This window comes from Carettochelys insculpta, chromosome 10, assembly GCF_033958435.1.
Source record: "Carettochelys insculpta isolate YL-2023 chromosome 10, ASM3395843v1, whole genome shotgun sequence".
Lineage (NCBI taxonomy): Eukaryota > Metazoa > Chordata > Testudines > Carettochelyidae > Carettochelys > Carettochelys insculpta.
The window spans coordinates 31411359-31435937 of NC_134146.1; the positions used below are offsets into that span (position 1 = coordinate 31411359).

Here is a 24579-nt window from a genome sequence, read left to right on the forward strand (position 1 = left end):
AGCAGGATGGGACAATGATAGTCCATGGATGATTATGCCATCCACCACCAGGAAGAGGTGGCAGAATGATGTTGCTACTTGCAGGAGGCAGACTGGGTGTGGCAGAGGGTGACCTGGGAAAACCCTATGTCCAACCTGCAGGACATCACATCAGTCCTGCGGGAGCACTTGGTGCACCTGGCCCACCTTGTCCCACCCCACCACCCCCTCTGTCATCCCTGCTGAAGTCCTCCCATGGCTCTACTTCCCTGTGCTGCCTGCCCCATCGCAGCCCCGCCGGGGACCCCAAATCGGGTGGGAGGGGATCCCAGGGCTGACAGGGCTTGCCGCAGTCCACTCCTTCCTGGACTATTGCCTCCTCCTCCCCTCCAGGTTGAGTTCCCCTGAGGTTAAGCTGCCCCCCCTTCCCCAGCCCCTTGATATATGCCCTGTTCATCACTGTAAATAGTGTTGTTCCCAGTTGTTTGATAATGTCATGGAGTTATTAGTTTTGGGTAAAGAGTTTAGTTTTCCACCCTCCACATGTCCTGTGCTCATAGCTGGGGGACAGTGAGGTGGGATCGTAGTGGGGGGATGGTAAGGGGTGGATGTGCAGGGTGGCTGTGGATGGGAATCACTGGGGCCTGTGAGTGAAGCTCTCAGGGAGGGCCTCCCTAATGCAGACCGCATCCCAGTGGGCCTGGCGACTCAGGGCAGCAGCAGCTGTTTGTACCTAGGGTAGGACTCCTCAGCTTACCGCTGCACGAACGCCTCACCCTTACCCTCCACGATGGTGTAGTGGGTGCAGCAGGCACCTACCACCTGGGGGATGTTCTACAGCTTAGCCTCCAGGTGCATGAGGCGGCACCTGAACCAGCTCTTGAGGCAACTGAAGACTAACTCAAATGTATTGCAGGCCTGGTTGAGCCTAGCATTGAAAAGCTCTTGGGTAGAGTTGGGATGGCTGGTATAGGGCCACGTTAACCATGGTTGCAGGAGGTAGGTGGCATCTGGCACAGTGTGGAGGGGCATGGTGACATCCCCATCCAGGAGCTTCCACTGAGGGATGTATGTCCTGGCCTCCATGCACTGGCAGAGGCCGGAGTTTGGAACATATGGGCATTGTGTCTCCGGCCTGCTCAGCCCACATGGATGTCCATGAACCAGTCTTTCAAGCCCACCAGTGCCTGGAGCACTAGCAAGTAGCAACCTTTGTGATTTATGTAGCGGCCAATGCTGTGTTCCAGGGCATGGATGGGGATGTGCGTCCCATCCAGGGTGCTGAAGTAATTCAGGAAGCCAACTGTGACCAATCCTGCAGTGGCCACATCCACATCCCCCCATGCAGATGACCCTGTAGAACAGCATGGCGTTGATCATGCAGACAACCTATGTCGGAGGAAGGGCATATGCTCTCTCAAGGGTGTGACAGGATGTGCCTAGCCCCCGCCCTCATGCCCATATCCCCATGTGCACTCCTGCCTCCATACCCCCAGCACCAAGGGTCCCCCTTAACTGGGAGCCCCCTCTCTATGGCGGGTGAGTGACCTGAGCGTACCTTAACTCCATGAGGTCAGTCCTGATGGTGGCCTTGCTCTCCTCAAACTGTTGCCCTGCAGACTGGTAGCTGTTCAGTGTGACCAGCTTCCAGATGGCAATGGTGACCCACTTCTCAGGGGGGAGGGCAGGCCACATGTGGGTGTCCTGGGATCTCAAGATGAGGGCAAGCCAGTGACAGAGCTCCTGGAAGGTCTGCTTGCGTATGCGGAACTTCTTGCGCCATTTGGCTTAGCTCAGTCTCCTATCACCAGCCACTTGCACCAGTTGGAGCTGCTGGGATGGTGCTGGGGCACTTTGGGGGGTGGGGGGTGTTAGCTGACACTAAAGGGGTGGCTGATCGGGGTAGTGCTTGGTGCCAGAAGGAGTCCCTTTTACATTCGAGTCTTTAACTGCTAGGACAGACTGTCCCTTCGCAGCAGGCACCCTGGGCGGTTGGCAGATGCACCAGGTGTTTGCCCCTTGGCAGGCGGCCAAACTCAACACCCAGTTTCCAGCACACTAGCACCGCTGACCCTAAGGGGTTAATGAGCCAGAAGCCGGCTAGGGTTCTTTGGTTGTGTATGGCTCGATGCAATCACTGGATGAGTCAGGTTTAGTGTAATGGTTACTGTGATTTATTAGAGTGAAAAGTTTAGCATGTAAGAGATGTGAACTTACAGGTCATTTAGGTCATTAAACTTTACTTTAGTTACAGCTTAACTTTAGTTACAACAACAACACTTAACCTATTAAATGCGCGCAAAATAATACAGAGCAGGTATAATTCTCACCCCTGCATCATCCAACTCCAGCGTTGCCAGCGTCTGTCACTCAAGCCCTCAGGAAGAAGAGTACGAGGAGGGCGTCCCCTTACCTCAGGTGGAAAAGGCCTGTTCTGACCAGTAGGTCAGGCAATTGCAGCTCAGCTCATGTCTGCTGCTAGGCCCTACTTTATACCGCTTGGGTCACGTACACATCTTCCTTAACACCAGTTGTGCTGGTACGTCTCAGTGATGCCAGTCTCAAAAGATGGTTACTAGATTAATTTGCATTTGTTAGGTGACGATAGCCGACTGTTAGCCAAATCATTAAGACTGAACATTCTTTTCACGTGGGCGTGGGAGTTCTCTCCTGGAACGTTATGTGGGTGTATCACTATAAGTACTGTTCAAGGGTAGCCTGAGGCCCCTGGCTCCAGGAACAGCCTGTTACCCCTTTGTTTATTCTTCTGTGCGTCCCATGGTTTCGACACCTTAGCACATCTGTGCCTTGAAGTAGTTACAGTGAGAGGAGAAAGTGGGGGGGGGGCGGGTTGTCTGGTTCCAGGGTGCCAGCAGGATCCTGGGTAGAGGGGGCTCCAGGAAGGATCCCAGGTAGAAGAGCTCCAGTAGGCAGCAAAGAGCAGCTGTGACCATGGCACCCAGGATGGCCACAAGTTGTTGGTGGGGATCCATCAGGCCTTGCTCTCCATCTGGTCCTTGCAGGCTCTGTGATGCTTGTGGCAGCTCAGCAAGCCTCAGCACGTTCAAGGCAGGGGTGTTTGGGAGCCAAGAATGTGAGCAGGGCTGCTGCCCTGGTCAGTTTCCTGTCTCTGCAAGCAGAGGGAAGTCGGGAGGCAGGCCGCCACCTGGTTCCTGACTCCCTCAAGTTGCCTGAAATTTGATGTACATGGAGGTTGCGAGAACTCAGTGCCCATGTAAGTCAGGGGTCTACTGTACTGTAAATAAAGCCCTTAAATTTCATTTCACTGTGGCATTTATGCTTTAAAGGCCATGTTTTCTAGCAGGAAAGGTGTAATGATGAATTGTAGACTTTTTAGTAACATTAAAATTGAACAACAGATGGCAGCAAAGGCACAGTACTGTTACCAACTTGGAGAACTTTCTAACTGAAACATAGTAACTAATTTAAAAATCAGCTGTTGTGTTTCAATAATGTGGTAGACCAGTGGTTCTCAACCAGTGGTAGGGTTACCATTGGGGGTACACAGAAGTCCTCCAAGAGGTACATCAACTCATCTAGATGTCTGCCTAGTTTTACAACAGGCTACATAAAATATGCTGGTAAAGTCAGTACAATCTAAAAGTTCATTCAGACAGTGATTTATTTCTACTGCTTCATATGCCTTACGCTGGACTGTAAGTACAATAGTTCTATTACAGTTCTCTTATTTGATAATAACATGATAGAAAGTAGCAAGTTTTTGGTAATAGCCCTCTGATATTTTTGCATGTTTTTGTAAGTAGTTTTTAAATGAGGTGTAACTTGGTTGTATGCAAAACAAATCTGACTCCCAAAAAGGGTATTTTAATCCGGAAAAGTTGAATGGCACTTTAATTGGGGATACACATCTAGAACTGGAAGGAACCTCAGGAGATCATCTAGTCCAGTCCCCTGCCCTCTTGGCAGGATCAAGCACCATCCCTGACATCTATTTGCCCCAGTCTCTAAATGGCTTCCTCAAGGATTGAGTTCACAAGCCTGGGTTTAGCAGGCTAATGCTCAAACCACTGAGCTATCCCTCCTCAAGACCTCAGATTACCAGAGGTATGTGAAACCTTACGGGTTTGCAAGAGAAGTCTGGGGGTACTTATAATTTTTTAAAGGGGTGCTCTTGTTTTAAAAAAAAAAAAAAAAAAAAAAACCCAAAACGTTGAGAAGCATTGCGGTAGAGCAGAAGACATGCAGCTAGAATAGCTGAGTTTTTGTTCCTGGCTTTGCTGTTGAATTGGTTCTTGAGTTTGGGAATTCAACTTCTCTTTGCTGGAGATGCATGATGGAGAAACTGCAAGCAGAAAGACTGGGGAGTGGTACAAGAGCTTCTGTGTGGGTTCTTAGCTATCAGCAGAACTCTCTTGTACTGAAATCTTCCTTCCAGTGTTGGATCCACCAGTTCCTTAGTTAGGCTTGTGCTGTTTGTTTGTATAGACCCTAGCACAATGGGGTAATAAAAAAAATTTCACCAGCGCTGGAAGGCAAATGTCATACCAGGGGATCTGGCCCTGGGAGTTAAGTATATTGCTTTAGCTATGCCCCAAGAGCCCTCTTGATATATTAAAAGTGAATGAATTTTACCTGACACTTTGCTCTGTATTTACTCTTTATATTTTTTCTTCATCACTGAGAATCATTTAAGTCAATTGCACCTTTGTTTATAGTCAATTTCACTTTCTTTTCCTACTGAAGTGTTTAGTTTTCAAATGATACCATGGAATAATGTTCATTTTGTCTAAAACCAAGTTCTTCCCTTACAAAGAAAAAAAAGCCCTAATAGAAACACTTTTTGCTCATATACAAATTGAAAAAAAATCAAGTTGATGGTATTCTTTTAAATAATTCAATAATTTCTGCTTAAGGCACTCAAGCATTTTCTTTTCTGCAAGATTAAGTAAGTCTAGCTCTTAATGTGTTGATAGAACCAGTTAACCCTTCAGTGTTGATTTACCTCAGAGTTCTTATGTTTGCTAATATGTTAGCATATCTTGAGCAACAGTGATTGCTGATGACGTTACTTTGGATTTGTTGTACAGAAAGAGTATGCATGCTAACACCTGTCCCTTTCCTCCCCACACCAGGCTACAAAGTGGGATGAACCTACAGATTTGTTTTGTAAATGACAGTGGTAGTGACAAGGACAGCGATGCCGATGACAGCAAGACTGAAACAAGCTTGGATACCCCTTTGTCTCCAATGGTAGGTCTGATTTTAAAATCTAAAGAACTAAGGAGATATACCTATCTCATAGAACTGGAAGGGACCTTCAGAGGTCATTGAGTCTAGTCCCCTGCACTCACAGCAGAACCTCTCATAATCCCTGACAAATTTTGTTTTTAAACTATTTGCCCCAGGTCCCTAAATGGCCCCCACAAGGATTGAATTCACAAACCTGGGTTTAGCAGGCCAATGCTCAGAACCATTGAGCTATCCCTCCACCAGCCTGTTTTAAAGCATAAATATGTATGTGAGCATCTGTCATTTAAAATAATTCTTTAGCACATGCACATGTCATTTTTAATTTATACCTATCTTAAATATATTATGATTGGGAATAATTATAAACCAACAATGGTGTAAGTAGACAAGGAGCTTGTCATAGAAACTGCTTAGATAAGCTGGTTCTGAAAACTTAAGAACAATCTTTGATTACCTGTAAAAAAATATATATATTTTGGCTGCCGGCTGCAGTTGGCAAACTATTTCTAGGTAGAGAGACAAGGTAGGTGAGGTGTAATATCTTTCACTGGACAAATCTCTGTTGGTGAGAAATCTAATAGAAACTATAACCTCATTTACCTTCTTGCTAGTATCCTGGGAGTGACACAGATACAAATATCAATGCATATTCCTTGGTAGCACAGATGTGCTACTTGTGTGAATAAGTCCTCACTCTTGACCCCCATTATAAATCCCTTTTACGGGCTGGTAACAGTAAGGGGAAAAAAAAGGCATGGTATAGCATCAGCTTCCTACCGCCCCTTCCTTCTGAACAATATTGTAGCAAGGAAATTAACATATCTGCTACAATTTCCTCTTTCCCCTATATTAACGATACCTGAGCGCCTCCAACCCTTACTGGAATTTCCCAAAGTTTGATTAAATCTACTCCCTTTAAATGTTCACTGAGCTAGTGGGTTCTTCTCTCTCAAAAATTACTCAAGTTTCCATTAGCATTTAAAAATAATTTTGTTGAGCAAATGCAAAAATTAAATTATCTTTATCTCCCCTAAAGAAATCGTATCACTTGCATATGAAAATTTTGAACCTTAAAGCTAAACTTTCTTACAGTATTATTTATCTTAAAAGGATGAACATTATTATTCCCTTACAACTGATGTGTGTGCACTTTCTTAGAGCAAGCAAAGTTCTTCCTACTCTGATAGAGATACTACTGAAGAGGAATCTGAATCGCTAGATGACATGGATTTTCTCACTAGACAAAAGAAGCTGCAAGCTGAAGCCAAAATGGCTTTGGCTATGGCAAAGCCAATGGCCAAAATGCAAGTAGAGGTGGAAAAGCAGAACAGGAAAAAATCCCCAGTAGCTGATCTTGTGAGTATCAAACCAAAGGCCAGTATGCATTAAATAACCACCAAATGTTAATCTTTTGTTTTATTGTTTGGAACACTTGACCACTTTTCAGCAACTTTTAATTCTTTCCAATTATCCACATTCTGCATCTAAATTTCTCCAAATCTGCATGGATGAAAGATTTTTTATTTCTAAAGACCGGGGGGGAGCCTTTTCTGGGTCAGGGGCCACTGACCCATAGACAAATCAATCAGGGGCCACACAAGTGAGAAGGCGGGGGTGGAACCAACTCACTGATATGGTCCCCAGCTGTATGGGGTCTGGAAGGGGGTACAAGAGCAGGCTGCGGGGTGTGTAATGTGTGGAGAGAACTATACATTAATTGCTACTGCTGCACACAAATCTGTTCAAACTAGTAATTAAAGAACCAATAAGTGCAGCGGAAACAATACCCTAAGCAAAATGAAAACTACAAAGAAGTAACTTGAAAGTAAATTGTACATTTTAAAGATGAGATCATCTTTCTATAGTCATTCTTCCAACATATATAGTAATGTAATATACAAAAAGGTTAATTCCAGATTTAAAATGGTTTCTGTGTGTTTTCAAATAAATCTCTCCTGCTGTATAGTGTTTAAATTACTCTCTGAAGAGCAGCAACAGATAAGGCTGACCAGCCATCCCTCTATCCTACCTGCCTGGGTTAAACATAAAGGCTGATAGAGAATAAAAACAATAATTTAAAACTGCCAGTAATTGGTAACATCTGTCTTTTTAGATATCTTTTCTCAAGACATTTTCTATTTAAGTTGACACTTGTCTAGTTTAATGCTACATCGACATTTATATTGTGATGTGTAGATACAGCCCAGCAGTTAAAAGCTTTGTTTTAAGCATTATTCAGTGTTTTACATATTGCTTGGTCAGGCATATCCATGTATGCCAAAGAATATGCAGTTACCATATAAATCAAGAGATTTATATATGAAATTTCAATCACTAGCTGCAGAGTCAACATGGGTCACTGTATTGGGTCATTTAAGGAGCGTTATCTATGAGGGAAATTAAGTGATAAATCTAGAAGATCATGACAACACAGAGGATGGTTGTCTCTGACAATTTTTCATAAAGGATGTATTCATCCTGGCTCTTTCCTTTGAAAGATTTATTTACATATTAATGAAAAGTTTTCACTGTGGAAGTCTCAGTAAATAGACTTTCTGTGGTTCCATGAAAGTATGTGCATGGGTGGGTGAGGGAGACTAGGGAAAGCAGAGAGTGGTACTTGGAATGTCCACACCTTATTTTATCATTTTTAGAAAAACAGATAAGTTAAAGTAATAATCTAGATGGCTTTTATTCCATCTTTAGCTGCCACATATGCCTCATATAAGTGAGTGCTTGATGAAAAGAAGTTTAAAACCCACTGACCTGAGAGACATGACTATTGGGCAGCTACAAGTGATAGTCAATGATCTCCACTCACAAATAGAAAGTAAGTGATTTTTGTTTTAATTCTTTGGTATTTCCCTTTTAATAGCTACAATATATTAACTTTTGTGTGGTAAAGGGGTACAACCTGTACATTGCCATAGGAAGAAAGCCATGTTTGTGTTAATTTTGATATATTAACTTGAGAAATAATATTTAGACAGGTGTTAAACTCAACTCATTGGCATGGCTGTTTGTATGTAATGTGATAATTTTTAAATGCCATATCTGATCAAATTCCAAATTTCACTGACTGTTCTAGGCATCAGTGGATAGAATCCTACTGATGTGGAAGAAAACCAAATGGGAGGCTGTGGGACACAGTGCTCTTGGTTTAGAACAACTGCAGTTTCAAGCATCTCTGCAAATGTGTATAAGATCAAATAACTGGTTGGTGGCACCAAATAACATCTTTTACCATAAAAATATTCCTATTTCAGCTCTGCCAGTGCTCCCTGGAGACGTGAGACTTGATGACATATCTTCCAGGCAGATAGAAGAATAGTACTGGTTGGGGAGAATAAGGGTATGGCACATGGGTGATAATGGGACCTGACTATGGGCTGGGGGACACAGAACCCTTCCTGGAAGAGAAACTGGAGGATCCTTACATTGGAGGAAGAGGGAATAGGGATGCAAGCTCAGCTATTGGCCTGGAAGACAGCGGGGTATGAGGTGTGTGCATAGAGGTGCTGGCATAGGGGGACCGTGGCAAGTAGCAGAATGGACAATATGGGTGACCTGCAGAGTTCCTAAAGGAGTGAGGTGGGGGGAATTTCAAGACATTCCTGAAGCAGAGGGGGATAGGAGTGAAATGTGAAATTACATGATTATTAGGGTATAGTAGTGAAGTAACTCAGGCCATAATCAGCCCTGCTGATAAGGTCAGTATAGTTAGACCTTGGATGAGTATGGCCTATTTGCTTAGATCAGTGGTTCTCAAAGTGCCACTCTGGCTGGGGGAATGGCAGTGCAGGAAAGGGCTCATTTAGAGCCTTTCCCTGCTGCTGCCATTGGCCAGAATAGTAGCCAAGGGGAACATGGAGCCAGGTAAGTGCCCCCCTCTCCAGTCCTAATATGCAGACCCTACACCCCCATCCTCCTCATGCACTTCTCCCTGCCTGCCAAGACCCTGCACCCACACCCTGCCCCAGCAACCTCCCACCCAGACCCTTCACCCTCTCTCCCACCCTGACCTCCCACTCCCATCTACATCTTACTTCCTTCCCAGACCCCATGCCCTACAGTCCACTTTTGCATCGTTCCTCCTGACTACACCGAACCCCAGCCAACTCCTGCACCCAGTCTCCCACCCAGACCCCCAATCCGCTCCCTTGTGCCGAGACTCTACTCCCTCACCCCTCTTCTGCATCCTCCCTCCCTAAAATTTTAATTGAGTAAATGCCACGTTTGTTATTTCATGAGACCCAAGCTACTTAACAGTCTGTGTTTCTTATAGCTCTTTTAGTATTATACAGTAAACTTTTTTATATCTGGCATTCTATTATCCAGAACTTTAAAATAACTGGCATTTTAACCATAAGTAAAATTTAGTTGTGTTTGCCATAAGTACAGTATATTGAAAGTAAATACAGAGAAATACAGTAAACCTTCAAAATATGTGGCTTCAACTTGCACATTACTTGCTTTAATGTGAGTTAAGGACAACTTGAAGCAGGTACAAGGCTGGTCAGTTTCCTGGGTCCCACAAGTAGCAGGGAAATGAGGTTGCCCACTCGTTCTTGGCTCCTCACCACCCTGGGAGCCAGGAGACTGACCAGCCCTGGTGAGCTGTTCAGTTTCCTGAGGCCTGCAAGTGGCAGAGGGCTAGGAACCAAGCAGCAGCCTGGCTTCTGGCTCCCCTCCTCTTGCAGTTTCCTGGCTCCAAGGAGTAGTTCCCCTCCACTGGCTGGAGCCAGGAAACTGACCAAGGCTGCTGCCCTGGTCAGTTTCCCGCACTGCAAAGGGAGCCAGGCTACTGCCTGGTTTCCAGCTCTCCACCACTCAGGGGGCCAAGGAAACTGACCAGCTCATGGCTGGTGGGCTGGTCAGTTTCCCAGCTCCTGTAAGCCCAGGGGAGCCAGGAACCAGGATGCGGTCTGGTTCCTGTCTCCCCTACCCCGACCCCAACTTGTGTGAAAATTTGAGTTACACAGGGGTTGCAGGAATGCAACCCCCATATAACTCAAGGGTTTACTGTACTATTGTTGTTGGCAATCAAGTACTTTGCATACAGTTTTGTTTGTTTCTTAATAGCTTATCTTGTTTCAATTTAATGTTATGCATTACTGAGTATACCTCTCTACTATCCAGAATATTTGAATATTCAGCAACCTCCTGGTCCCAGTTGCCAGATATGAGAGAGTTTACTGTTGTATTATAAATTATTACTGCATTTATTCCATTTTGTGATTATGTTCCTTTTATGAAGACCAAAACTTTAGCTATGGAATCCTTCTGCTGTTGTGTTACATACAACATTATGATTTGAGGAGCTAACAGATTCTCTAATCATTAGTTTCTGGATCTGTGGTTAAATTATATCATAAGCACCTTGTCTCTGATACCAGGCTTGAATGAAGAATTGGTGCAGCTGCTTCTTATTCGAGATGAATTGCACACAGAGCAGGATGCAATGCTGGTAGACATTGAAGACTTGACCAGGTTAGAAACATCTTCTGATAAATAGTGCTGCTAAAATAATAGTCCACGTTTCACGTACTCTCTATATTTTGGAGTAGAATTCTGGTAGAATGCCAAACCTAAAGGTAAACCCTGTACCTGTAAACTGTCACAGAACTGCTGAAATGAACGTATCTTCTTTCTGCTGAATAGCATAATGGATCAGCAACAGAAGCATTTTAGGTAATATAAGCACTTAGGAAGTTATCAGTTTGATCATCCATTATATATTTTTATTGCAATTCATGTCGTTATTTTGTGTTTTATTTAGAAATCTATATTAGACCCCACTGGCAAGATAAGTGAGTGTTTGGAGCAGTAAAAAAAAAATTACAAATCAATTCAGAATAATATCTAAGTAATTGCTGTTACTTAATGACATATCACTAAGGTAACATGAAGAGTCCTAATCTTTGGTTCCAATTCCTGTATAAACTAGGCCACAATTTTCTCTAAAAGCACTCACATTAAGATAAGTGCAACTTCCATGATCATTAATGCTAGGCAATGAGAAACCTGAGTTAACTTTGAGGAGCTGCAGCATCCTGTGACCAGAAATGTATCTTCCTCAGGACAGAAGTGACTTTTATCCTCTTGGACATTAGTGATGTCATTTGACTCTGCTTTCTTCAGTCTGAATTCCTTCCTCTCAGTTGCTGACTTGTTTGGACCTCTCTCTCAACTCCTCTGCTGCCAGACTTTCTCTTCTTGTCCCTGCCCCCAGGCTTTTTCTTACTCTTCCTTGTCCCTTATTCCCTTGCTCATATTAACCCAACTTCACCTTCCTTGCCACAACTCAGCCTTCATAATATATTTTTAAAAATGGAGTTAAGACGTTTGACAAATTCTCCCCAATTGCTTTGATCAGTTGCTGTCTCCCTCTCCTCTACCCCTTTTTATGTTAGTTTTTTACCCCTGCAGAATAAAAAATGACTTCCTAGACTTTCAGCTTCACCTGCAGACACAGATAAGTCAAATAAAACAAAAGCAAAAAGGTCCTTTTACTTGTGGTATCTTTTTTACAGAGCAGTCTCCATCAGTGTTACAGTACTTTGTCTATTTCTGCAACAGCATAATTCAGCTATGGGCAATGCTAAATATTTTAAACAGTTTTCTGATGAGATGTATCCACTAGCTGTCCCACTCCTTTATCCTGGAGACCAAAATTCTGATACTGGTTGAACCTCTCTAATCTGGCACCCCCAGGAGCTGACTGGTGCCAAACAAGAGAATTTGCTGGACAATGGGAGGTCAATATTGTCTAGCAGCACTACCAAGACTTCCAGTACTTAGACTCTCAGAAGACATTTACGGATAAATTACAGCTAAACGACAGCACAGAATACTGAGAGCCAGGACTGGTGGATGTAAAGAAACATTATGGCATCACAGGAAACTTGGCCAGCTAACTAAAATCATGCTGGATTATGGATGTTGCTGGACAAGAGAGTGCCAGACTAGAGAGTTTCAACATATATCTTGCTTTACCAAGCTCTGGCATTATCAGTTCTGAAAGGTGGCAGATGCAAATTAAGACTAAATCTGCTTTGCTAGTGCCAGAATATTTTACTTTCAACATATCAAAAAGGTGTTTTTTTTAAAATTCCCCATAGTGTGAATGTGGTGCAGACCAGGCAAGGCAGACTTTGTAATCAGAAGGATTCTAAGAAAATATAACAGTAATCTTAAGTAGTGGGCTGAGAGAAAACATGCCAGAATACAGGTATCAAGTTCTCTTTATCCATCCTCTCTGCCATGATTTAGGGGATATTTTGAACTTTAATTAGCTGCCATACTGTTATACAACAGATTTTTTAAGGTTTATGCTTAACAGAGATTGGAATTCGCGTAGCTGGAGTTATTGACATTGATTTTGTCCCCTGGTGTAGACCTGGCCTCTGCCTGATTCCCACACTTCTGCTCACTGGTTCCAAAGTACTTTTGAGCTGCTTGGGTGGAATAGCCACATGTCCCATAACCTTTGAATGCCTTTTTGTATTTCCTTGAGTCATAGGTGAACACAGATTCTCCATGTATCTGCTGTCATATGATTTGTCAGGTCACAAAGATAGGGTGTTGCAGGAATATGAAAATGCACAATAATTTACACTACTTACTATCAATGTATACTTGCATTGTGTTTTTTCTATCTATTTCTTTTTCTGTGCTTCCCAAAACATATCAGCATTCTGAAAGCATTTTGCAACAGTTTAAGCCATTTCATTTACAAACCAGTTAGAAGTGTTTTTGACATCTTCTGCACCAGTGTGTTTCATTCTTACGCTTTATATTTTTCTGTATGTTCACATAACCAAAGGACAAGGGATACAGAGTCAAACCTAATTCCTAGCTAATGTCCACATGTTACATTATCTAACTCTTGTTGAACTAACAAGTTGAATTTCCTTGGGTAGGAACAGGGGAAATTTTCAGGTTTATATGATTCCAGAGAGTGTTCTTTAGGCTAAGAAATGTTTCTTTCCTCTGAACATGTTGTACACCAGTTAACCAGACCAAGTTCATAGAAGAAATATTACAGTAAGCTACACTGAACAAAGTAATTGCTTGCTTGATTTTTAATTCATTGGGGAAGCCTGGTTTAGGTTAAAGTATGTTGTAATATGTTGAATAGCCTGTTTAATTTTTTTTTTTGGTAGTAACACAGTTTTCCCCTCCCTAGACATGCTGAAAGTCAGCAGAAGCACATGGCAGAGAAAATGCCAGCAAAATAAAGCAAGAAGCCATCAGACTACAGAATAAGATAGCATTTATTTGCTTCTGTGGATGTACAAATGCTGACGCTCAAGGTGGCACACAAGAAAATGGGTGTTAGTCATTATGTCTGAAGCTTTATGTCCAGTGATTAGCCTCTGCTCCTTTATTTATTTTAGTCTTTTTTACTTGTGCCACTAAATATCAGGCATTTTAATATTATTATTACAAAAATGTAAAGTACTTATGACATTACAAACCATGGATAAGAAGAAAAGGTAGTTTACCTTTATTTTTGTTCGTTTTGAGATTTTAAGTTGAACAGTATTTTACCATTGACTACTTTTTATTCTTCACTGTTGTTTTAAATGAAGAAACTGTAATTGACGGTGCTATACAAGTAAAAAAGAAAAACAAAACAAAAAAAAGAAAAGAAAAAAATGCCTGCCTCGTAGTGAAATTGTAGAGTTCTGTAATATGTATATTTTAATCAGGTTTCAACATTTTGTGAATGTTGATGATCTGATATTCATTTTTAGATGTGCTATTAACATTCAGTTGGATTCAAAGAGTTACCTTGAAAGTTTTATGTATAAATATGTAAAATAAAATTTAAATTTTTGTTTCACGTCTTTTTGTTGACCAGTGGTTGACTTAGGTGTTGCACCAGTAATATATTCATCCTACTAAATGTGCAATTCCTAATTTCTCATCACCAGAAAGAGCCTTTTGCATATTGCATTAAAAAAGAAGAGAAAAAATGGAGACAGGACCTGATTTTTGTAGAGCTATTTATTTGAAAGTTCATAAAATATATGTGATATGAACTTATGATATTCTTATATATAATATTCACTGGGAATCCTAATATCATGACTATTGTTAGAATCAGCAGGCACATATAGTAGATGTTTTTATATTTTAATGTCGGGGGCTAAATACTCAAGTAACTCACCACTTGTCAAAAGTATAAATGTGTCAAATCTTAATGCACTAACTGCATCATATATGGTAATTAACCAGTTTACTACCTTTTGGCTGAGATCATATTTAGTGTACTCGTCAGCTTAATATCTGCTACATCTGTCTTGGAATAATTACTGACTAGGTAAAGAAATTGTTCTCTTTAGTCTTTGATTTCTGTTATTTAATACTGACATACAAGGTCATTGTATCTGTTCCTAGAACTAGACAGCTGTAGCCCGCAGCTGAATACATTATGCAAAACAGGTTATCTTTTGTATTTTACTTTATTTTTTTCTCTGAGATGTGACAAATTTATCTTGATTAAAATTATGGCTAACATTATTCAGGATGCTTTAACAGAGCCATATGGTAAAACTGTCATTAAAATTTCATAAAGAATGTATTTTATAAAATTATTTATTTAATGTTATGTCTCAACAATTGTGTAGTTTGTAAATGAGGCACCAAAACTCTGTGGAGTGAGGTATTTTTTTTTAAACAGCCCTACTATGTTGTAAGAAACTTCTCTTTGGGGCATAGTTGTCTCCACATGGCAGATTGCATCTGCTTTCATTTGGATAAGCTGGATCACACTTTCTAGCACTGATGTATATTCTGTATGTTGTTATTAGAAAATATTTGCTGCTCTGCATCTTTTCGGTAGGGAAATGTTCACAGGTTTTCCTTCAGATCTAGCAGGAAGAACGTCATGGCTCTGAATTTGCCCCTACAGTTTTGTACAAGGCTGAAGCTAGCGTGGGGGGTTCTCAAACTGATCTGTGAATCCCTTCAACAGGCATGTCATGCTAGGGATGCATTTGTCAGTATCTAGTCGGTGACATTCCCTATCATTTGTAGTCCAGTCCAGAACTTTATTTTTAAACTGCATAAATGAAGCACAGTCTGCTCCTTTTCTACCTGGCAGCCTCTGGATGCTCTCTGTCTGGTGTTGCTGTGGACTCACATGTACAGATGACACCTACAGCAGAGTGAGTGTGCAAACACAGGTGGATATGACCAAGGAGATTTAGTATGACCATCCTAAGAACTGGGTTATCTGAAGTGCTCAGTTTTGATATAATTGCTCCCACTGTCTTCAGTGTGAACAGAATTAGGCCAACCCTGAAAATCCCACCTGTAAAGTCCTTCCAAGCATCCAGAGGTGGGAAGTAAATAGCACATGGGGGGAAAAGTGGGAATTAACCAGTAAGTTGATTTTCATTCCATCTACTTAACACTGCCCTTAGACTATGTTTCCAATTAACCAAAACTTGAATTAGGAAGTCAGAAGGGGGAAATGTTTGTGAATGAACTCATCTATTTTAAGAAGTGGTCCATGGCATGGACAGAGTTTGAGAACCACTAAACTAGCCTATAAAATACATATAAAGCAGGAATGTAAAACTAAGATTATTTATTTTGCTTTCTTTGAATCTATGCAGAAGAAAAAATATTTTGGGTGTTGTTTCCCTGTTGCTCTTGGTTGTCTTGACATGTGTGCACTGTGATTTCAACTATTTTTATATTTCTGCTTAGTAAAGTTCCATGTTTTCAGTGTTCTGAGGCCAAAATTGTCAAATTTGGAGACCAAAATTAGGCAAATAAATTTAGATATCTATATACAAGTGGCCTGTTTTTCAGATGAGTTGACTGTTGTATTTTCTGTTAAAGATCCTAGTGGTGTTCACGCTCAGCGTTTCTGAAAATTAGGCCATTCACTTTTGTGCCTAAGTCTGGGTTTAAAGTGCTTGTCTTACAGCTCCCAAATTTGAAAACTTTGGGCTAGGCTAAATAAAATAAAATCCTGGTATGCTCTAGGTGTGTGTGATAACATACAGTAATAGAGTTATAACAGTAACATCTATCTCACATACCTTCATCTGTGACAGATGTTCAGAATATTTAACACTACTGATATGCTATAATAAATGAATATGTGCAATGGAGACAAATACCGTATCATGAATAGTGTAGTTGGATGAACCTCAAGCCCCAGCTGAACATGTCTGGCAGTTTGACTGCACGTGCTGCTGTGTTCTATCAAAAGCTTTATCTTCAGTCATTATGTATTGATTTATTATAAAGAATTAATTTCCTGCAACATGTAGCATTGAAGATTTAATGGGATCCCTTCCTGCAGCATGCATATGCAAAGCCTATTAAATATTAGCCTGTATCAAAACAAGGACACATCCCTAAAAGTGATTTGTTTTTCAGCCCATTCATTAGAGACCGATGAACACCAAATCTTCCATAAAGGAATAGTTTTTCCCATGAGGCACTAAAAATAAGTTGTAAGGAGCAATCCTGACCCTTGCATGTGAAATGAACTAGGTCAAGCTTTTGGTCTCTTCCCACTTTGATTCAACCTATCCCTGCAAAGAGGGTCAGTCTTCTTGGCTTTCAGTTGTGTAAAGTATTATGCTTTGTGTTCAGGCTCATATCTTCCTGGCTGAGTGTATCCCACTCCCCATTTATACCCAGAATTTGTTCCCACGGAACACAGCTGCAGATATAGCACCATTTTTGGACTACCCAAGAGCCATTTGTGGGAAGAGAAATTCATGTGTATGGTGGGAGTGCATAGTCTCCTAACAAATGGCAGGAAATTGGCTTAAAAGTTAACACAGCCAAAGGTTGCAAATCTCCCAGGTGGTGTTCCAGGTATAAGAAAGTAGGAACACTTTCTGTCAACATATGAAGGCAAGCTGTCTAGGAACTGGATGGGAGACCTTGAACGTGAAGCTATGGAAAGGCCTATGACATCCAGTCAGAGATCAGAATTTATGGCAGTCACCTTTCCTTCCTCCTTCATCCCCCCCAGTCTCCATTTATTCTGCTGATCAACAAATTCTGCCGCAATCAAGATAATGTCGGGAAATTGCAGGGTAGCCTCTGTGAAGGTTCTCCCATTTCCCCTCACACACACCAGTTCCCACTACAAGTTTTTAAAAGCAAAGGGGCAGTTAGTTCTCGGTTGTAACTTTTTGCTCAGTGCTCCCTCAACCAATCCCCCTGGATTACAGAAAAGGTCTAAATTCAGTCTTCCGATGCTTACCTCCATTAACTGCACACCATCCACACCACTCATGAATCTAGGCAAAGATTTGGAAAGCGTTTAAAGAGCTTTCCTTCAAATACGTTGTCCAGCAGAGCAGTCAGAATGTAATTTAACCCACACACAAGCCATTTGTTTCACAGCATTGCATGGCCAAGCATTCAGGCATCTGTTAAATGTTAGTTTTGGTTCATTGCTATGAAATAATTGGACCAGAGGTGAGCAATGGGCCTATCGTGAACAAGGAGTAATGCATTGATTCAGGCAATCAAAGGGTCACCAGCCCTAGGCCCACTGGTATAGCTGCAATTGGCTCATAGTTATGATCCAGTAAGCTAGGGCCAGATTCTCTTCTCATTTTCTCTGGCATAAATCTGGAATAATACTGCTGAGCTCAATGCCATTATATCAGTGCCAAACAGACAAGTGAGAGGAGAACTGGGCCCATTACTTGCTAAGCTGACACAGTCAAATGACAGGAAACTTTTGTCAGTGCTGTAAGAGCAAACAACAGTTACAGCAAGATACAACTGCTTTTATCCAAATGACTTGTGGAACTCTATTGTGTAATAACATCACCTGTGTTCTGAGGGCTGTTTTCTGAGCTCAGGCTTGCCTTTCCATTGACTTTTACGGAGTTATGCTGTCTTTACAAAAAAGGTAGTAGGGATCAGAATCTAGCCTTCAATCCTCACTAGATTTCAGGGCACTTGAGACAAGGAGCCTAGACAAGCTGGAGTTCTGTTAACATAAGTGCCTTTAACTTGATAATGAAAAGTAGTGACGTTTAGTCAAGCAACCTGCTGGTAATAACTAATATTTTTTTTCCTGTAACATCTTCAGACTTTTGTTTCTTTTTCTGAACAAAAAATATTGCTAAGTAATTGCATCTTTCTTGGATACCTGTCCAATGTACTTGAGTATTGTGCTGATGTGTATGATGACTGCTGTAGAATTAATGGATTAAATTACATTTTTAAAACAAGAGTGTCTTGTGAGTCTTTGGAATGTTAATATTTGTGCTAGATCAGTGATATCATACAAACACTTACGAAGTGTTTGCTTGTTGATTTCTCTGTGTGGTCAGGAAGGAGATACCCAGTGCCTTTGCTGTATTGGTCCTTGTTTGCTTGGTGGCCGTTTGTTTTTCTTACATTAACTATCTAGAGGTTTAGAAAAGCAGCTAAAGTTCTCATTTTGTGTTGATTTTGTATTGCAATAGTTGTATTAAAAAGTGGCCCAGTGTTTGAAGAAAAGAACAACTGTCATTCCAAACAAAAACAAAAACAGGTTCCCTCTTAGCATGTGCTGGTGTCCAGAAGGGGCAGTGCTAGAATGGGTTTAAACCACTTTTGCTCCCCTCCTGTCATAGGACTTTAGAGACCTGCACACGATACAGAATTGTCCACAAGCTGATGGTATCTCAGCAGTACTGCAACTCTGCTCCCTGCACCAGGGTTTTTAAGGGAGCGCACGGAGGCCGCTTCTACACAGGCCATTTCCTTCAGAAGTGGCATGCTAATACATGGAGCAAAAGATGCTAATGAGGCACAGATGCAAATTTTCGGGAAAAAGGGGCCTCCGGAAGCAGCCTTCCCCCCGCCCCTCCCCGCCAGGGGGCTGCGCTTCTACATGGCATTTTGGAGTCCGGAAGAACAGTCTTCCAGACTCCAAATCACGTGATGTTATGCTAATGAGGCATGGGGAATTTGCATTCGTGCCTCATTAACATCTTTTGCTACGTGTATTAGCATGCAACTTCCGAAGGAAGTGGCCTGTGTAGAAACAGCCAGCAAGTTTTATGGCCTTCTTTTGTACTGGAAATCCTCCCTCAGACTGAATAAGGGATTTCAATAATAATTAATATATAGCACTTTACAAAGAAGGATATTATCATCCCCATCTTACTTCTAGAGCCCATTTACACCACTCCTACTTTTCTATCTGGCATAAAGGGAACAGCCCACTGGTGAAGTTCTCACCCCTGAAGTTCATAGCCTAATATAAGAAATGGAATTAGAATATTGTAAACCCTTGATTTAATGGACCCTGATTTAATGGACTTCAGAAATAACAGCTGCTGTCCACCAGCTCCCAGATACATGCCAATGACTCAACAGAGCCACCACCTGCTGGAGCTGCCAGAGTGGGAGGAGCTGCCGCCCAAGTGGCCAGGGCCAGTGTGGCAGGTGGGACTGGAGGAGCTGCAGTGCTGAGCATGCTGAGAGCTGTGGGGGATGGAAGGAGCCCAGCTGGGGTGCAGTTCCTTTCCTGGTACTTGGGAGAGGGAGATGGTGATGTGTAGGGAAGAATAGGGCAGGAGCAGGGAAAGGAAGAGGGGGAGCAGAGGACAGGAGCGAGTGATGCGCTGGCTAGGTCAGTGCATTGTCACACAGTATAACCCTTTGGATATAATAGACTTTTGGCATTAACGGACACCCCTTTCCCCATTAGCCCGTTAAAATGAGGGTTTACTGTACAGGTGCACGTGCCAGTTTCCTAACAGTACAGCTGTATGATGGTAACTATGACAAATCTGAGAAATACAGACTTAGGGAATTTCCACGTCTCGCAGAAAACCCTTTACTTTAGATAAAAAAATGTGCTTACATCACTGAACTTGTTCACTTTCCTGTTGTCTTGATGCCAGACTCAATGCTCCTTTTATTTCCTTCTGTCCCTGCTTTGTGTCGTCGTCTTTGCAGTCTTCTAGACCTGGAAATCCCTTATCTCAGTATCCAAAACCTACCTAGGTTTTCATACCATAGTACTTTGAGCCCTCACCACCATCCTCATTCAGCGTTTCTCTCAAGCCCTCTTGCTATACCAACTAGAAGAATTGAGTTCATACAAATGTATTTAATAAACAATAAGAGTGACCAAAGTGTGCACTGCTTATACAGACTGCTTCGTCTTTTATTCTACTTCAACAGATTTCTTTCCCTTCCTTTAAAAAAAAAACATGTAATGTCAGTTCCAAAGTAGAGAGTGTAACCCTTCATAAGGTAACCTCGAATGATTAGCTGTGCATATCCCTAACACGTCTAGCGTGTTTTTGGATGCTGCAGACCTAATGAATATTTTTTTATAATTGCACTATTAATGGATTTGAGACCAGATTCAGGACTTCCAAACAAGGATCCAAACATCTTCAGCCCACATTGTATAGAATTTCTAATTTCAATAATGATAAAAATCCACCCATGCAAAGCTTGAGTGATAGGTCTATGTCCCAAAGTGAAATTACAGTTTAGGCTAAACCTGTCCTGTTCGCCTATATATATCTGTACATAAACCTGCCTGGTTTGTGGGCACATAAAAAATAAAAACTAATTTGTTCCCCATAATTATGCTTTATCTTTTTTCCCATTCTATAATCTCAGGCAGTGTTCCCTGTAACCTGAGTATTTACGCAGCTGCCCAGAAGAGATATCAGCCTGCCTTCCTCTAGCTGTGCAATAGGACAGACTGTTATTACTTCAGAAAAGTAACAAGACTAAGAAAAGTACAGAAGGGACCTACTGTAATTAGCAAAAAAAATTATCAATCAACCTCTGTAAGCACAAAGACATTTTATTAAAGCTGTAGTGGCTATGGGTCCTGAAAGTCCTTCGCATCATGAGTCCTGCTTAGTTCAACATACAGTCAACAGGGCCAATGTCTTAGACAAGCATGCATCCATCACTAATGTTTAAGGAGTAGTATTTTGGTTCCAAACATTTACAGAAAGTAAGGCCAGATGTAATTAAACTAAATAGAACTGAAGAAATATTGGAATGTGCAGTTTTCTCTCTGTGACTTAATCTGGCCACATATTATTGCACTCGCTAGACAATCTTTATTGATACTCACACTGTGAGGTAGGGAAGAGCTATCATCTTTTTATACACAAGAAACTGAGGTAGGGAAGAGCTCTTATCTCCTTCTTAGACACAGGAAACTAAGATAAACAGGAACTATGCAGTGTTCTTAGGATTACACCGGCTAATCAAAAAAGAAAAAATGAAAAGAAAACTGACAAATCTGCTACATAGGACAGGTGGTGGGGGAGTGAAAGGAGGGGAAGACAGGGAAGAAAATTTAATTAGCATTGTTAAATTCTCAGCATGCCAGTTTACTTTTATTAGAATTTCCAGAGCTGAAGAAGTGGGTCTGACCCCCGAAATTCATCACCTAATAAATAATTTTGTTAGTCTTTTAAGTGCTACAAGACTGCTTTTTTGTTTTGTGAAGCTCAAGACTATCATGGCTACCTCTCTGTGATTACTGAATAATGTTATGATTAGCATGTCATGTTATATGTGCTGCTTGTATGTTTAAGTAAGTTGTACAGCCTATAGATGTCTGTCTCATTGGTAGTTAGAAAGGCCTCTATGTATGAGGTATCTAAGTAACTAGAATTGCAACATGAACCCTGTAAGATTTTTTAGCTTGACAGTTAGGCCTAAAAGCTTGACATAAATAAATGACTGAAAATAACCCAATGCCACAAAATTACAGGAAAAAAATATACCAGTGAGCAGTAGTGCAAAAAATTAGCCATAAAATTGATTTTAAAAATCATAAAAATGCCCTAGCCTAGAGTTATGGGTTTTTTTTTTTCTATAACGTACCTTACTCAGAGGAACCACATTATGCATCACTGCTAATGAAATCAAAAGGCATATACACAGCATATGGAAAATCAGGTATCTTACTATTTGGGGCTGGGGGGGGCGGGGGGTTGCACAGTGTGTAGCAACCAGCATCCCTGTGGCTGTGGCTAGCCCCTAGCATTTGAAGGTTGACACTACTTAATTGGTTGAATACACAGTAAACCTTTTATATCCTGAAATTTGCGTGTGTGTGACTCTTACCTAAATTACAGCCTTTGGTTCCAAAATTGTAGCAGCCTGTTGAGAAATTATGGGGGCTGGAGAGGAGGTCTTGGAGAGCAGGTTTATAGAGGTGTATTTCAGTATATGGAGTGTGCACTTTATTTTTTTTGTTGTGTTTTTTTTTTTAAATGAATGTGGAGATTTGTGGAGTTTCACTGAAAATTCACATTAGCTGGCCTCTAACACTGTAGCCAAACTTTCCAGAAGAGAGTCAAGGAGCTCTTGGTCAAAATGTTACTTCTGGTACAGTAATATCAGCACATATAAACAGTTTCTGTTGTGATGTTAGCTAACACACTAGAATTACAAGAAACAATATACTAAACTAGTTGCAGACATCTTCCCTAAATACATGCACATGCACTAACAAAAGCTATGCACAGGTGAGCACAGAGAAGGAACGTTAATTTGAATGCAAGCAAGTTCAATTTTTCTGATGTTGATCTGGGCTTCAGTTTCATTATACACTTTATCCTAACTGGTTTTCCCCCTTTGTTTTTAATCAGTGCTTAGCTGCTACTGCTGAAATAGCTTTGTGCCATTTGCATTATGATGCCTTTTCCCCAAATCCCAGCAGTTTGCAGGAGTAAAATTAAAATGCTAGTCAGATGTCTAAAAGTTTTTCAGATGTGTTTTTGAGGCCATATTTGGTCTTGATACATTAAGCAATGTGCAGCACTGGAAATTGCTCACCGCCTGCTTTAAAAGTAGCGACCAGGTGCCCTCAGATTTGGGCTGGCTCTAGTTTACTAACATCATAGTTGAAATGCTGTGACATCTCAATAAGCGGAACAAAAGGGTTCAGCCAAAGGCCTCACTATACTAAAACTGTTTAGTCAGTTTATTACTTCAGTTTTTTTCTGCCTTACAAATGTTGGTTCTCAAGTGAATACCTGCAGATGATTTATAAGAGCAATTACCTGCCACCACCCTGTGTGCTGCAAAGCAAAAATCCTAGCACACAACTGCAGCAAGATTAAATTAACACCTGCTGCACCATTTGGACTTCCAAAGTGATCCACTTCAGTTTGCAGATCCCATCATTATGGGTATATTTCCCCAGTACAAACCACTGCCTATTCATTCCAAACGTCTACATCGTTCAACATATCCCCGGCACCAACAGGTTTGCACTCTGGCTTCAGGTACACTATAGCAGTCTGTCAACAGAGGTCACCGGTGGAAGTGATTGCCCCATCAAACAGAGTGCGGCCACACAAAAGCCAATCAGAAGAGCGCTCCACTCTGTCACCCTTCACTCTCAACAAAACAGGCCCCCCGAAGCACAGCAGATAGGTTTAGCCCATTGTTCTGGGTGCCCTGTCTGTGGCGAGAAGGCCTCCACAGGCGTCTCCACACAGCTTTTTTTGTCAGCAGATGCTGTTGACAGCAGCATTTTTGTCTCACGGCCAAGAGGCACTTCGCTGCCACCCAAAACACTTTATATGTGAGTGTTCCACTAGTTTTGTTGACACAACCGGCTAGTGTAACTGTAGCCTTTAAGTGCCCCAGTCTGATATATGGCCACCAACGCTCATTGCAGAGCAAAGAAAGAGAGAACTGAATGGCTGAGACATCCAAAGGCTCAGCTTTGACATATAGATTTTGTTCACTGCCCTGGACAAAGTGACATTGCTGAAGGGCCTTGGATAGCTCTACATGGTCTATCCTGTGGACGGTCTAATCAGTTTCACTCACACACATATATGTACACACTCTCAAAAGCTTTGCACTTACACTCTGCTGAAGTTTCTCCTCTGTACCAGTTAGGCCTAGGATTACCATATTAGCAATTTCAAGCGAACACCCCCTGAGACGGCAGGTATCAGTATTTACCAATTCACGGTGTAGTAATGTGTTAGTGTGTGTGTGTGTATATATATATAGAGAGAGAGAGTGTACACATTAATAGAACATGAGTTGGTCGGTATGGATACAAATAGCAAGGACGGGTCCTGTGGCACCTTATAGACTAACAGAAAAGTTTTGAGCATGAGCTTTCGTGAGCACAGACTCACTTCATCAGATGCTCAAAAATTTTCTGTTAGTCTATAAGGTGCCACAGGACCCTTCGTTGCTGGTACAGATCCAGACTAACAGGGCTACCCCTCCGATAATGGATACAAATATACGCCCTTTCAGGGGTGTTCTCTTTTTTTAAAAGTTCAAATATGGTAACCCTAGTTGGGCCGCCAAGAGAGTGCCAGCAGTGCACAATGTTTGCCAGGCGCTTTAATGAGGGCCATG

At 41.7% G+C, this 24579-nt stretch overlaps 1 protein-coding gene across 5 annotated transcripts in view; it reads left to right on the forward strand.

Moving 5' to 3' along the window:
- The window catches only part of SCHIP1 (schwannomin interacting protein 1), a 96495-nt gene extending 78055 nt beyond the window's left edge, over positions 1-18440 (forward strand). For all 5 annotated transcript variants that reach the window (XM_075003763.1, XM_075003762.1, XM_075003766.1 and 2 more), the window contains 5 exons: positions 5094-5211; positions 6370-6567; positions 7918-8041; positions 10608-10701; positions 13400-18440. In XM_075003763.1, the coding sequence (XP_074859864.1) occupies positions 5094-5211; positions 6370-6567; positions 7918-8041; positions 10608-10701; positions 13400-13451 (586 nt within the window). In that variant the 3' untranslated portion in view covers positions 13452-18440. The remainder of the gene's footprint in view (positions 1-5093; positions 5212-6369; positions 6568-7917; positions 8042-10607; positions 10702-13399) is intronic.
- The last annotated feature ends 6139 nt before the right edge of the window (positions 18441-24579 follow it).